At 37.0% G+C, this 15,904-nt stretch overlaps 1 protein-coding gene and 1 long non-coding RNA gene across 2 annotated transcripts in view; one reads left to right on the forward strand and one right to left on the reverse strand.

The window, feature by feature from the left end:
* Positions 1 to 11,085: 11,085 nt before the first annotated feature.
* On the reverse strand, positions 11,086 to 11,632 carry LOC107713752 (uncharacterized). The gene is made up of 3 exons (XR_001636929.1): positions 11,588 to 11,632; positions 11,263 to 11,298; positions 11,086 to 11,124 (listed from the first exon to the last, which is right to left on the reverse strand). It is a non-coding gene; the product is annotated as an uncharacterized LOC107713752 (long non-coding RNA).
* Positions 11,633 to 12,143: 511 nt separating this feature from the next.
* The window catches only part of LOC107713740 (mitochondrial carnitine/acylcarnitine carrier protein-like), a 10,490-nt gene continuing 6,729 nt past the window's right edge, over positions 12,144 to 15,904 (forward strand). Inside the window, exons 1-2 of the mRNA XM_016519349.1 lie at positions 12,144 to 12,394; positions 13,860 to 13,947. Of these exons, the coding sequence (XP_016374835.1) occupies positions 12,281 to 12,394; positions 13,860 to 13,947 (202 nt within the window). The 5' untranslated portion in view covers positions 12,144 to 12,280. The remainder of the gene's footprint in view (positions 12,395 to 13,859; positions 13,948 to 15,904) is intronic.

A 15,904-nucleotide genomic window follows, 5' to 3' on the forward strand; every position in this document is an offset into this window, starting at 1 on the left:
TGTAGGTGCGAAACTTTTAGGAATCTTATCCAAGTTGTAGGCTAGTCAATATTGGTCAGTCAGTCGTGATCCGCGAATGAAACTGTGACCACAAACACGTACCATTAACTTAAGTGAATTATATGACAATAATCAGCAATATGCTTTCACACAAATAACTTTCTTTTATGAATGTTTCAATATGTGTTGACACAAATGACTTATTTGAATTTTTCATTTATACAACATGGCACTGAGTTGTTAGAAAATAAATGTTTTTTTGTTGTTTTTGTTTTTTACAAAACTTGCATACAGAAACAGGGAAGCGAGACATGAATATATTCCAACAAAACGTAATCATAAAAATAAGAACAGAAAACAAATATTCTGGATTTGCATATGTCAAATTATAGTATTATCGATACATAAAAGTGCAAAAATAAACTTACATTCTTTTACAAAAGTTGTCATAATACATAAAAAATGTGGCACTCTTTTTATTATTTGTAAGTTTAAAAGATGAAACAAGAGAGTCCAATTCAACAAGAAAAAGGGGGAAAGGCAAAGGAGATTTAAGCCATTTTTGCTTATGAATGAAGAATTTTGGATTCAATATAAGAAAATTAACAACATATTCAGCAGATAATAGCTTTGGATTTTCATAATAAAAAATAACATCTTTGAGAACGAAGGTAAGGGTCACATTTGTGAGATTAGAAACATAGGTGCTTAAGTAAACCCATAATTTGTTGGTAACACCACAATCAAAAAACAAATGGGCAGCTGTTCCCTCAACAAAAAGTTGTTAGGAAAGAAATGCGTAGAGACGTTATTGCTTGATGATGTCAGGAACCGATGAATCGGCTTTTTAAACCGGTTCAATGAGCCGATCGGTCCGAAAAGAACCGGTTTGCGGAAATGAATCAGACTTTGCATCACTAGCAAACAATGCAATCCTAGGCAGAGGCAAAAGAGTAATCCAAAGGAACAGGCAAGGGTCATAATCCAAGTGAGCAGTCCAAAAGTAATAAATAAACAAAACAAAACAATGAAACAAGGCAATGGCAAATGAAAACGCTTGGTAGAGTCCGCAACAGCAAAACAATACTTCGCAATGTGAATATGAATGTGTGCAACTTAAATAGTCCTTCTAATTGGAAACAGATGTAGGTGTAATCAGTACTTGGCATGGGGTGTCATGGAAATTGTAGTCCATGAAACAATGATACAGGTTAAGGATGGAGTGCCCTCTAGAGGATCTCGTGGCCACTCCAGCTGGAGATCCTGACACAAACATATTTTACATAAATTTAATTTCCCATCTTTATGACATCACAAGCTTTGACATAAAAAATTATGTATAATATGTATGTCTGTAAAGCATAATTGACAATAAACCTATTGAAGTGTATGGTCACAATGTGAAGTAATCATTGCAAGACCATTGGTGTTCAGCAAGGTTCAGGTCTGGGCTGAACTGACTTGAGTAGAATAATGACATTATTGTCTCCTGTAGAGCTGTTTACAGGTTAACTGAACTTGTTTCAAAACTGATTGATGAACTTAATACTCTGAAATTAATCAACACTGACCTAACTTGAGCTGGACTGTCTTTTTTTAGAGCTGCTTTACGGCAGAATTTCAATTTAACTCACATTTTTGAAGTTTGCTTCGGCTGATTCTGTTATTTTTGTTATTTTCCTGTTTATTACTGTGAAGCTGCTTTGAAACGATCTGTTTTGTATAAAGTGCTGTATAAATAAAGATGCCTGGACTTGTGCAGACATAGGGGGGATTGTCATTCTGGAAGAGAAAAGAACTGTCCTCAAATCGCTGCAACAAAGTTGGAAGCACCCGAGCATCATAGGAATGGACTTTGCATCTTGTTAATTGTAAAGGAATTGATCTAGTTTTGTTTAGAGTTGTTGATTTTTCTGAAACCAAATCCCCTTTAGTGCTTTTGCCAAATGTTCAGAAGGTGTCAATGGATAAGTGGAGAGTATACTGGTAACATAATTATTTCTGTGGTATATTTAAAGACTGGTTATAAATTGTGTGGCATCTGATGTTGATATAGAGAGCTGACTCTATTATTATGGGATGAGGCAGATGCAGGAACATTAAAGTGAAAGTGAAAGTGAAAGTGACGTGACGTGACATGTGGCCAAGTATGCTCGGAATTAATGCTCTGCATTCATCCCATCCAAAGTGCACACACACAGCAGTGAACACACACCCGGAGCAGTGGGCAGCCATTTTTTGCTGCAGCGCCCGGGGAGCAGTTGGGGGTTCGGTGCCTTGCTCAAGGGCACCTCAGTCGTGGTATTGAAGGTGGGAGAGAGCGCTGTACATTCACTCCCTCCACCTACAATCCCTGCCGGTACGAGACTCGAACCCGCAACCTTTGGGTTACGAGTCCGACTCTCTAACCATTAGGCCACGACGTCCCCAAAAATTAATGTTGTTAGATTAGAGTGATGACAGCAGCATGAAGGGCAGCTGGAAGAGGATCGATGAGAATTAAACACGGTTCCAAACTTGTATGACTTTCTGTAGAATATGAAATAATATATTCTGAGAAATGTCTAAACTTTACTTTTTTTGTTCTTTTTGTAATCTTTTGAATTTGAAGTATGTTCCAATAATTTTGAATTTGAAGTATGTTCCAATAATTTATTCCAAATGAGTAATACCACAAGTTGCTCACATTTCTGTTATGTAAACAGTGTAACAGGCAATATATCCGACTGTCTGTGAGCAGGGATACAAAAATATGAGAGTATGATCTGTAGTTTTTACAAAAGCCCTAAAGCTGTCAAAAGTCCACTGGTTGAAGCGTTTTATGTCAAATAAATGGTATATCTCTATGCAGGTAACACAGAGAAAGAGTACACATTGTTACAACATACTTTGGTTGGCCTTCCAAAAGAGGACGATATCCGCTTCGTCATGCCTGGAGCTGATCCGTGCTGGTCGCTGAGGAAACAATACAAAGCTGGTTGAAAATTGGCAAACTCAACCTTGAAGATAAATTGCTCACGTTGCTCATTTGTAAGTAACTTTGGGTAAAAGAATCTGTTAACATAGTAAATTTGAATAAAGAGTGTAAAAATATACTCCTTGATAGTGCCCAAATTTGTTTTTACATTATACCGAATTATAAAAATGGGGTCCAGGGACCCCCCCAGAGGGCCACAAGAGAATGGTAATGTTCACAAAATGCATTTTTAGGGCTGTCAGAATGTTTACTTACTAAATTTGATATTATAACTTTTCATCTGAAATCATAAAAAATGAAGCACAATTGTTTTTGGATCATAGTATGCCTTTGAAGCATATCAAGGTAGGCAGTGCAATAGGCTTTGGAGAGAGCTAATATGTGCAACTTAGTATATTGACACAAGGACAAAAAACAAGAGCTGGACAGGATAAGTCATCCTGATGGAAAATAGTGAGATAGAGAAAGATAGAGACGGGGGGAGGGTGGAAACTGTAAAAAGGGAGGACTAGGAAAATTGATGTCAAAATATGATATATGCACTGAAAAATATCCAAATGCCTGTTATTGCATAAAAGTATTGGGAACAAGAACACTGGTGGCATTGTATCCGACCAATAATCAACAGCTGAGTTTTTCTTTTTCCTCTTTTAAAGCCATTGTCCAGTTCTCCAGCTTGGGTCCACGGCCAGAGAGGTGCGGCTTCATACTGTTGTGAATGCGGTGACAAAAAGAAAATCATGTTGAACGGGACAAGTTTTCCAGCACAGGGAGGATGCCTAACCTTTGCTTTTCACTTTCTAGAGCGCACGCAGCCAAAACGAGAAGTGAAATGGTATCTTACTCTTGAAGCTCTTCAGATCTTTCAGGCGTTGACAGGGTCTGCCAGAGTTTAGAGAGGGTTGCCAAAAACAATAGCAGGCACTGTGGCAAACAGATTTCCCCTCTAACCAGACCGGTCGCCTGACGGACAAGTGGAGAAACTGGAGCAGAGAAAGAGAAAGAGAGCGTTTCCTCTTCTAAGTGCACTAAAGTTAGATGAATGTGATTACCTTCTAATGAGAGAAGGATACAATATCCTCCATTTAAAGGAGTAAAAATGGGATAAGAAGACCAAAAACCCACTTTGACCCACGCACCCCTAAAAAAAACTTGCTTCTTTCACTTCTTTTCCAGCTTCTGACATCACCAGGCAACACCTGGAAGCATTTAGCGTCAAATATGGAGGTTCTATCCAAAATTCATTTACACACTCAAGTGCCGGGCCAACACATCAAGCCACTATCATCAAGGGCACAATTCATCACAAGAATTAATGGAAACAAAGCGAAAGCTACATCCCTTTGCCCTGTCAGAGCAGGAGTTCTGCAGTTTTCCGCCGTTGCAGCACAATGGGGCTCTTTGTTGGGCTTTGGAGCAAGGCTCTGAGAAGGTGCTGCTTTCAATGCGTCATCACAATAATACGGTTTTGTTAAAGACCATAAAGTCTCTGCTAAGTTAATGTGAACTAACAAGTGCTAAATCTACAGGTACATTGTCGAGAACGGCAGTAATGTAGCGCAATTTGCTAAGTCAGCAGACTCTACACGCAACATACTATATGCACCCAAACGCGCTCCGTGCATGTAGTCCATTCGCCTACTAAGCAGCGTTGCTTAGTAGGCGAATGGACTACATGCACGGAGCGCTCTTTAGAACTTCTGCAATAATATAAGCCAGCTGGAAAACTTCCGGTGAAATGTCATTTGTATGTGTGTTAAGCATCAATAGTGTAATACTTAGTTTACGATCATAATATAGTCACCTAAATAGTCAGGCCTAGCATTAATTTAGTTATTCAAACGTAAGACGACATAATAAATAAATAAATAAATAAATAAAGACGTACATCAGTGTTCCTCCTAGGCTAAATTCAATTCGACCATCAGTTTGCACACTTTCGTGTGAAAAAAAAAGTGTCATCAATTAAAGATTTATTGTGCACTTTAGTTGGATTCATTGAATAAAATGTGAGTTTTCACAAGTGTGCCAAAATCATTGAGCTTGCACTGCACTGACTGACAGCTTCTGTGATTACAAAGGGAAAGCGTGCTGCTCGCTTTCTGTGTAATTCATTCACAAGAAAAGTTATTGTTTTTCATGACATTTTGTGAGTACTTCATACTTCACCTTGACAAAATGTATTTTTAAACCTAGTGATTTTATAATGTTTAATATTTATTCAAAAGCGAAACGGAGTGAAAAGCTTTTACAGGAAATGGCTAATATATGCGAAAATAAATGCTACTCTGCCGCCACCTGCTGGTTATAGTGGTATGGATGGATGAACGAATGGTAGAAGGATGAACAAAAAATGTTTGTGGTCATCACATTAAAAATAACATTTGAAATGCTGGAAAAATATTGCGTGTGTGTGTCTAATTACAGACATTGCTTATATAAACGCTCCCAATAGCTTCGTCTTTATTGCAATCAATAAAACTGGTTTATTGGCAGATTAGGCAAGAGTGATAACTGCATTAACATATAAATACAACATTAAAAAGTCAACCATTGATGGTTTTGTGTTGATGTACAATGAGTCAGTGGTGGAAATAGTACTGAAAAAATATACTCAAGTAAAAGTACCATTACCTTCCAAGAAATGTAGTGTGAGTAGAGTAAAAGTACTTGTCCAAAAAACTACTTGAGTAAGAGTAGTACAATTACTGATAAAAAATACTTAATTACTGTAACATGAGTATTTGTAATTCGCTACTTCACACCCCTGCAATGAGTAGCCTACAGAATGATCAGCTAACAGTTCACCGGAAATGCCCAAGCTGGCTTAACGAAAACCAGGAAGTAACCGTGCATATGGTTAATTGGGACGCAGCAGAACTAAACCAGTCTCTTTAAAGGTGCCATAGAATGGAAAACTGTATTTACCTTGGCATAGCTGAATAATAACAGTTCTGTACATGGAAATGACATACCGTGTGCCTCAAACAACATTGTTTCCTCCTTCTTATGTAAATCTCGTGCATGCAAAAGACTACTGAAAAATAGGCGAATCAGAACATAACACCGACTGTGACATTACAGTCGGGATCACTAATAGTTACGCCCCCAACATTTGCATATACCCGCCCATGATCTATGCCAGCCGAACCTGCGCAGCCGAATCATCAGAAGTTCTGCAGGTATTGTGAAGAAACAAGCAAGGATAATCACGAAAATGGCAGCTCATGGAAATAAATGTTATGTTCCAGGCTGTGCAGGGGATGTGAAGTGCAGGGATGGGTTGGTGTCTGTATTCAGAACAGAGCAGAGCTCAACATTATTATTCATGACCCTTCCAAATGAGGTAATAACAGATCATTTAATTCTAGGGACAAATCCTAGGGCTGTAAATGGACATGTAAAACCTTTTCTGGAGATGTTTTGCCCTTACCTAAGCCACATACCTTCTATGTAGATATCAGAGAACAATTTAAAATATTGTATCAATGCATTCTATGGGCCATGCCCTCTACTCAATATTCCGTTTCAGCTGCAAATACGTCACTACACTGAAATAAAGCCGGCAGCAACTTCCGGTTCACGCGGACTTTAAGACAAGTCATGTCACTCGGTGGCCATCTTTGAAACGCCTCTCGGGCATGCAAGTGCAGCTCCTATCTCTTGAATGGCGAAACATAAAATTCTCCAAAACTGTTCACTAAACTTACGATTAAATTTCATATTTGAAATCACCAAAGAAATCTGACAACAACTGTGTCATAAATGTTGTTTCTTTTCCTCAAATAGCGTTATAAAAGGCTTATTTTTCAGGCAAGATCAGCCAGTGCGCATGCGCAGTCCTAAGCGCACGTCTCAGAGCGCTGACTGTTTCTATAGCAACCGGGACTTCTAACGGCAGCTGCAGTGATGCACTGACTTTACCGATTAGCCATTGGCTCTTTTATTCAGAAGGCGGGGCTTCCTGCGATTGAGCGGCCATATTGAGCGTTGCATTTTTCCCCATTCAAAACTATACGAGTGACATGTCTTGGGTATTCTATAGTCTTTGACTAAACATAGGAAAAGAAACACTAGAACAAGTGGAACAGAAAACACACTTCAAAATAAAAGTACATATGCCAAAACCAAGAAACACAAAATCATGAAACATGTAACAATATGATTTACTGTTTCTGGGAGTCCACATTTATCCCAATTATACATTTCATGTTTGGGAACGTGTGCACTTTCATAACTTGACTTTTAACTAGCAGACTTCTGGCTGCAAGGCATACTCCGGTGCTGCGATGCAGGCACAAGGTGTTGCTTTTTGTTTTGTAAAGCAACCTAGTTGCTCAGGGCAACCGGAAATATCTAGAGGAAATTTACTGAATTCATCTAATTACACTACGGTTATTTTTTTCACCCTGCTCCTGGAGAGCTACAATCCTGCAGATTTCACCTCCAACCCCAATCAAACACACCAGAACCAGCTAATCAAGGTGTTCAGGGTTGCTTGATAATTACAGCAGTGGTGTGTAAAGTACCTGGGGTGTATTCCAGAAAGGAGGTTCAACAAACTCCGAGTTAAAACTTGAACTCTGAGTTGACTTACCCTGAGATTGGAAACTCTGAGTTTTCGGTTTCAGAACAGCTGAACAGAGTTAGTTCAATTCACTCCGAGTAGGTTGACTCTGAGTTTAGCGCGTGCACCACGACTATGAAAAGCCATGATCAATGGAGCTCCGAAATTACGATTCACCATGGCAACAGCACCCGACAAAAAGACTTCTGCATTCTACGGAATATGTAACTTTAATTCTAAATCAATGTTATCAGAGGTGAAAACTGGCAGAAAGGTAATTTATTGAACTGATATTCATTTTCATGGTATCCCACAGGCAAAAAAAATGAAAAAAATGTGGCAGCAGAATTTTTTTTTACATAAAAACATAATTCAATTAGGTAAAGCTTCCAGCGTGAAATGGGTGTAGGCTAACGTTACATGACTTTACAAATATTTGACATTCAATAAATATCATTCAGTGTATATCTATTTCGATGTGCAGCAGCTTTTTCCACATAGTATAATGCTTTTTCACATAATGTTCTCTAATCCAACATGCTACAATTTTTTAATTAGGGTAATGAAAAACATTTGACTTCTATTCAGAAGCCAACAGCAAGAAGGCTCGAAGACTCGTAAAGTGGGGGGAGAACCTGCACCAGCACCACTGACAGATGAAGAGGAGATGGCCACAATACCAATATTAACATCCAACAGGGAAAAGAATAATTGTTGCTTTTGTATTTGTAGAACATAAAGATGACCAAATAAACTGTGAATAATTTGTGTTTAACAGCTGTGTTACGGCATATATCTTGCACTACCCTTCCATTCCATACAGTAATCAGCTTCATTTTCAGAAGCTGCGATGGTGAGAATATGTGTGTAATCAATGCATCCAACCACGCTGGAAATCCTAAAGGAAATTCTAATTATTAGATTACTTAGAGGTCGCAACAAGGTTTTATCAAGTGAACGCCATTTAAAAATGGTACCGATCAAATAAATATGCATGTGGATATGGCAAAATAAATAAATAAAATAAAGTCCTCTCATGATGTAAATGAAACTCCCTGCGAATTAATGCAGCCTCCTCATCTACAGGTTCCCTTATAAAAAGACATGCCATTTTTGTCACATTTACCGTGTCTGCATGATGAAAATGAAAGTGGTCCGGTGAGAAAAATAATCTTGTTTCCATTTTCATTAAGATTATTTTTCTTACCCCACTGGCAATTAATTTTACTTGTTTACCCCAGGAAACAAGACTAAATATCATATATATTTTTCTTATATAAAAAATGCATCATGATTTAAGATTTTTTAGATATTTGTACTTGAAATAAGGCAAAAATTTCAGCAATAAAAGCAATTTTTGCAGCGTGAATGAATGAATGAGGTATTTATACATTGCTTACACTTTAAAAAGGGGGAGGAGACTCTAGGTTTACCGAAGAAAACCTGCTCCAGACCAGGTTAGGTTCACAGAGTAAGTTACTATGGTAACTTACCGAGAGGTTTAGTTTTGTCTTTTACTGGAACCGAAAACCCTGATTTTCCCATCTCAGGGTAAGTCAACTCAGAGTTCAAGTTTTAACTCAGAGTTTGTTGAAACTCCTTTCTGGAACACACCCCTGCACACTTATAAAACCAATCCACGCTTGTAGTATTTGCATTCTTCAGTTCCTCAGGGTGTTATGTTACCTTCCTTCTCTCTTAGTTTCAGACTCTGGGATTGTTTTCAGCTGTAGGTTAAAGCAGGGGTTTTCAGTAGTTGTCACAGACCCTCACACACATAGAGGAGAAACAATAATGTACAGTATGTGGAAAATAATGTGTTTTTTCTACCTTAAACCGCATAAACACATTTCATTACACCAAATACACAAAATAATGTTCTTTTTAGCAACATCATAACCCCTAACCCCTTTAAACTTATAGTTATTATTAAGTTTAACAACTTATTATTAACAACTTACTGAAATGCAATTTTAAACTTATTATGTTGGCTTGGCACAGTGTGAAAGACGAGAGAACTGTCACCGCACCGCAGTCCGCACGTGCTCACAACAACAGCATTTGTACTTGTTTCAGATCCTTTTAAAATAAAATATTCCAGCGATTGCATACTATCCACCCATTAGAACACAACAAGAGCTAAATTCAGGTGTTTGTGAGCTGTTTTAGTGTGAAACTGAAAGCCTTGCGTCAGGTAGGCTATCTGAGCTCGCGAGACTGCAGCGTCCTCATTAAACTTCTGTATTTGCACGTCTTGAAGCCTTGTGAATGCAAACACTCCAGCGAATTTACAGAATATAATTATAAGAACATATTAAAGGGCTAAGTTGAGTGCATGTGAGCTTTATTTATGTTTGACTGACATCCGGCTCGCGTCGCGCCGAATTCTCAACACTCGAATGGACAAAAAGGCTATACAGAAACTACATAATTTACATGTCTTTTACAGCCTTAAAACACTCCAGTGAATGAAGACAATACAATTAGAAGAACATAAAGAGGTAAAATGAGTGCTTATGAGTGCCTGTGAGATATTCTGTGTCTAACTGCAGAGCAACGCGTCGAGTCTCGGACACTCGACACATTGACTAATTGAGAGGTTTTTTTTGTGTGTGTGAATTTAAATATAAACATTACATTTATATATACAGATATAAATGTAATGATCTTATACATATACAGATCTTTACATCTCCAGAGTGAGGAAAAGGGCTAAAAAAATCAACTGTTGCCTTCTGGTCGGCGCTACAGAGCACTGACCACCAGAACAGCCAGGCACAAGAACAGTTTCTTCCCGCAGGCTATATTCAGCCTGAACAATTAATCTTTCATAATTATACATCGTCCATCACAACTAACATAGTTATCTGACATATTTATATTAAACTGCACACTTTGTAAATAACATATCTGCGCACTAATAACATATCTGTACATTTATCTAAACAATTACATTTTTTGCTATACTTCTATTTCTGTATATAGTACATTATTTAATGTTTTTTTATTTTTATTTTTATTTTTTTATATATTACATCCCTACTGTGTTATTCCCATGTATGTCTGCACTATGTTTGTACTTTCTTCTACACTGGAAGCTCCTGTCGTCAAGTCAAATTCCTTGTGTGTGTAAACATACTTGGTAATAAAGCTCTTCTGATTCTGATTCTGAGAGCATTTGGGGTTACGAATTAAAATATCTGTAAATATTCACTGTTGATACATAGTGTTTTTGAAAAAAAAAATACATTAACATTTCACATTTAATTAGTGAATTAAAAAAATAAGAATACACATATTTGGATCAAATGGACAATGTAATGATACATGATCTGCATGTTTTCCTTTATAGTATGCTTACAGTAGTATTACAGTATGACCTTATGTAAATGACAGGTCCTCGCAGAAATTTCTACTCAGCCTTTAGGGCACAAATAACACCAGTAAAGAATACCTATTATTTTCCTTCTGACTTATGGTAGATGCCAAATAGTATGATTTATGCATTCAATACTCACTGGAGAGTAGGCTAGAGGATTGTGGCAATAACATGCATGTTGGCAGTGTACATGTCTTTGCCCTGTGAGAGTAAAAGGAAAACTTAAGCAGACTACCACTTGCCATTCAAATATGAAATGAAGAAACTCTCTAAAAAGTCTCAAATAAACTACAGCTGATATAAAATAATGTGAAAAATTTTTTATACATGTGCTCAAACCTCTTCATAGACGAGTTTCATGCAGGCATTTCCCATCTACAAGAGAAACAATCAAAATAGCTAGCACACACACAAAAGTCTAAGCTCTTTAAACAAAGAAAACAAATAGCATAACGTTACATGCAAATGTTACTTACTTGCATCTACCTGACCGTCAATAAGTACATTTATAGACATTTTTAGACTTTAATGCGACTATAGAAATTTATATCTATTAATATATTAAAATTAATTGACATAGACTCTTAGCTAATCATTTAACTATAAATGTTGCAACGTTGCACGATTGCTGAACAATAATAACTTTAGCGATTATTTAACATACCTCTTATTCGTGTTGCTTCTGTTCTGATGGCTCATACTGTACAGCCTCCCACTACTGTTACATCATAATTCACTGATCTATATAAAGATGAATATAAATCAGTGGGCAAGATGAGAACTTAGATAAGGTTTGTCCAAGAAGTTGCTATATTTGTCCCTAAACTTTAAAAAAAAATGTCTCAAAAGGGGTGGGGAAGTCGCTAAATCTACCCACAAAATATCTAAATTGGCAACACTGCGGACAACAACCGTCTCGACCACCAGGTTCATGTGTCTCACTTCGAAAGCTGCGTAGAAGATGACAGTCAATAATATACAGTATACAAGCATGACATTCTCTAGATGGGATATGTGATAGTTGATGTGATAGTTGTCATATAAAAACTAAAATGAATGTAAAACACGTCTTATGGAATTAAATAACTACTTTTGATGTCTTTGTTCATTTTTTTTTTTTTCATATAAAGGCAAGAGAAACGTAAATTACATCCAGTTTATTAGTAACATCGCATGAGCGTGAATCATTCATGCGATCATGCAATTCATATCTATGGCCGTCAGAGGAGGCAACTGGATTGAATGAGGTTCTGCAAGCTCAGGGAAATAACTGGTAAAAGTCCATTCAAAGCAGATGATTGTAAAAGAGAGCACACGGACAGCTCCGAAGTGCTCTTGAACGGTCAGCACAGATGTGATGATGGATGCAGTAGAGCCAGACAGAAGGGTTTCTCCTCTGAAGAACTTTGTGGCTGGAGGGGTCGGTGGGGTCTGTCTCTTATTCACTGGACACCCGCTGGACACTATCAAGGTAAAACTTCACCCAAGAGGAGAAAGCTGCATGATAAGAGTCATGAAAATAAGGATGAATTGACAAGGGTGTAATTTACAACATGTAATGATTTTTCATCAGCTTTAGCATGATTAAATAGGAGTGTATCGGGGTGATACTTTCAATGTTTTACATTCATCTAGACAAACGGCTATTTTTGTTACTATAATATGTAAATAGAAGACATACAAGACCAGAATACATCACGATTATTGTGTGACATTAATTCTGTTCTGGTTTATGTGACAGAATTCACTCAGCTGTCAAATATTTACACCTGCATACTAAAGAATGTGTGTCGTTTAACAATTCCTTCAATAATTGACGGCTTAGCATTTTTGGGATGGTTAATGTTTTAAGGACAAATTAAGTCATATGTTCTAACTGAAGTTTCAGCAATAAGACCTTTCGAGAATATAGTGATACTGATATCCCTTACGAAAAAGACGTTTATTCAAGTGTGCTATTAGTATACTTCTTTTAAGCTAAAAATAGGAAATTATACTTTTAGTCTACTTTTTATGTACTTCTCAGAAATGGGCTTTCTGTACTTCTCAGAAATATACTTAAAATGACATTTAAGTATACTTGATTTATACTTAGAAAAAGTCTAAATATATTTTAGCTATAATTGTGCTCCTAGAATCCGTGTTTTCATTGTTATACTGTAGGGGGCGCTAGTACACATCTTCTGTACAGAATTTCCAAAAAAACACAAGTGAAGAAGAAACCGAAACAACAGATGCTTCCACATGTATTCTAACACGATCATCAGACATAAAACAGCATCAAAACTATGTAACATTATGGAATAAAATGTAGACCAATAAAGAGGTAATAATAACTGTCAAGCTTTGGGGTGTTGATCGACTTTATCTACATTTTGATTATCATTCTGAATCCAATTCATAGTCTTTTTTCAGCTTTTTGTTCAAAATGTTGTTTATTTTGACGTGTCCTGTCTGCGCGAACTGGGTGCGCAGAGGTATGCAGATACATAAGTTGACAGGCAGGTAGGAAAGCTTATTAAAACGCTCGGAACGAACGTTTTGATTGGACGAACATTTCTTGATCCTACACCTTCCACAGAATATATAAATACAGATGAATACATTTAGACCACTTAACTTAATAATTGCTATCGGGATGTGAAGAGACTTTCAACCAGCATAACAAAAAATGTTTCTGAAGACAATCACCTATTGCACCTTTAAGTATAGTTACTAAAATTAACTTGAAGTATACTACTTTTTGGTAAGGGATGTTATCTAAAGACACAGAGGCAGCAAATGGCACAGATAACAGCTGCTTCTTCTGACATAGTGCTTTATCAGTATTTGTTAGACCATACTTTATCTCATTGTTGTTAAGACACCGCCAAGATCGATGTGTCATACTTCACATTGCTGTGAGTTATACCATGTGAATCTTCATGTTTCCACAGGTCCGTCTGCAAACACAGGAATGTGTTGTCTACAGAGGAACATATGACTGCTTACGAAAGACTGTGTCCAAAGAGGTAATAGCTTTCTGTAAGCAAACGTTTTTTTTTTTTATAGCATACATAACCCTTACCAAAAAGTAGTATACTTCAAGTTTATTTTAGTAAGTATACTGCGTTTATAAAGCACATTTGTTATAGCAAGAAAAGCGTAGAAAAATTATGATTGAATGGTTCTGGTTAATTATTGATGATGGTGTATTCATCACTTTGTGGCCTGATTCACTGATCTCATTCAGTGGCTGATCTTTAAAACTATAGTGTGGGTTGTCACTTGTTTCATGTTATTTACAATAGCTTTATGACACTGCAAGCTGAGATGATAGACAATTATGATGGAGTTTGTAAACTTCTTATGTTTAAAAGCCTTTAAAACCACGGCAGCTCTTAGACACACAGAGACATCAAGAATCAGCACATGAATCTCAACAATGGTGACAATCAAAAGCTTCATGCAAGTATACTGCGTTTATAAAGCACATTTGTTATAGCAAGAAAAGCGTAGAAAAATTATGATTGAATGGTTCTGGTTAATTATTGATGATGGTGTATTCATCACTTTGTGGCCTGATTCACTGATCTCATTCAGTGGCTGATCTTTAAAACTATAGTGTGGGTTGTCACTTGTTTCATGTTATTTACAATAGCTTTATGACACTGCAAGCTGAGATGATAGACAATTATGATGGAGTTTGTAAACTTCTTATGTTTAAAAGCCTTTAAAACCACGGCAGCTCTTAGACACACAGAGACATCAAGAATCAGCACATGAATCTCAACAATGGTGACAATCAAAAGCTTCATGCTGCAATGCATGCTGGGTACCAGCACAGGAAAAAACTCATCCATGACTCCCAGCATGCATTGCAGCATGACTAAATTATGCCGTTGAATTGTCCACTTATTTTCTTTAATTCTTACTAGGTGCTTTTATTTTTGTGTTGCGTTTTAGTAGCGTGATGTTTTGTGATGTTCAGAGACGATCTGTTTATTAATTTTTTTGATTGTCACTGATTCATAAGCTGATTTTTCATGTGTGTGTTTCATAGTATGTTAGAGCTTTTTTTTTTGAGTGATGTGTGTGATCTTTCATAATAGCCCGCTTGTTCTTTTGCTCTAATATGTTACCATAGCATTGCTTTGGTACAAAAAGAGACTCTGGACACAATCAGTGAAAGATGGTTATGTCTTTTGCAAATCATAATCAACAGCATCACATACTGTGCCTCTGCCCTTTTTTACCACAACAAATGTGTAAAATAACACAATAGTTAAAGAGACTAAATAAGGATAATGTTAAAAAGTCAAGGTTCAAGATCCCAACTAAAGCAAACACTGATCTCCATCATGGTAGTGTCCGAAAACAACAACATCTAAACCTCTGTTAATTTTCAATAAGCACTTCTGTACACATCTGACAGAAATAGCATCAGTCTGGTTAGTAATGTGAAGCTGGTGATGCTGTTTTAGGAGATGTTTAATCAGATCTTGAGAGATTTAATGTCTTTTATTTCAGTTGATTTCATCTAAGTCTGTGGCTGAAGTCAGTTGTAGTTCTTGTGTTTCTCTTTTCTTCAGTGATTCTGCTTGTTAACAGCAGCTGTTCATCACTAATGCTCAATCATCACTTAATTAATCACAGAATTATCTCATTAACTTCAGCACTGCTTCACTCTGTAGTGTGGACACATTATAAGTGTTCATTTAAAACTGAGGATTTTGTTGTGGGGTTTAAAGGGTTAAAGATGTAAGATGGGGAAAAAACAGCATGAAATGTAATTTAACAGTAATAAACTGTAATTATTTTACGGCCCCAAACTGTAAAAAAAACAGTTATGGCAGCACGGTTGCCAGTAAATAACGTCTCAGGTTACTTGTGTAACCATGGTTCCCTGAGTAGGGAACGAGACACTGCGTCCTCTAGGGGTCGCTATGGGGAACGCCTCGTCGTGACCCGGGTCTGAAGCATACATTGAAAAAACACCAAC

This window comes from Sinocyclocheilus rhinocerous, unplaced genomic scaffold (assembly GCF_001515625.1).
Source record: "Sinocyclocheilus rhinocerous isolate Xijiao unplaced genomic scaffold, SAMN03320098_v1.1 scaffold569, whole genome shotgun sequence".
NCBI lineage: Eukaryota > Metazoa > Chordata > Actinopteri > Cypriniformes > Cyprinidae > Sinocyclocheilus > Sinocyclocheilus rhinocerous.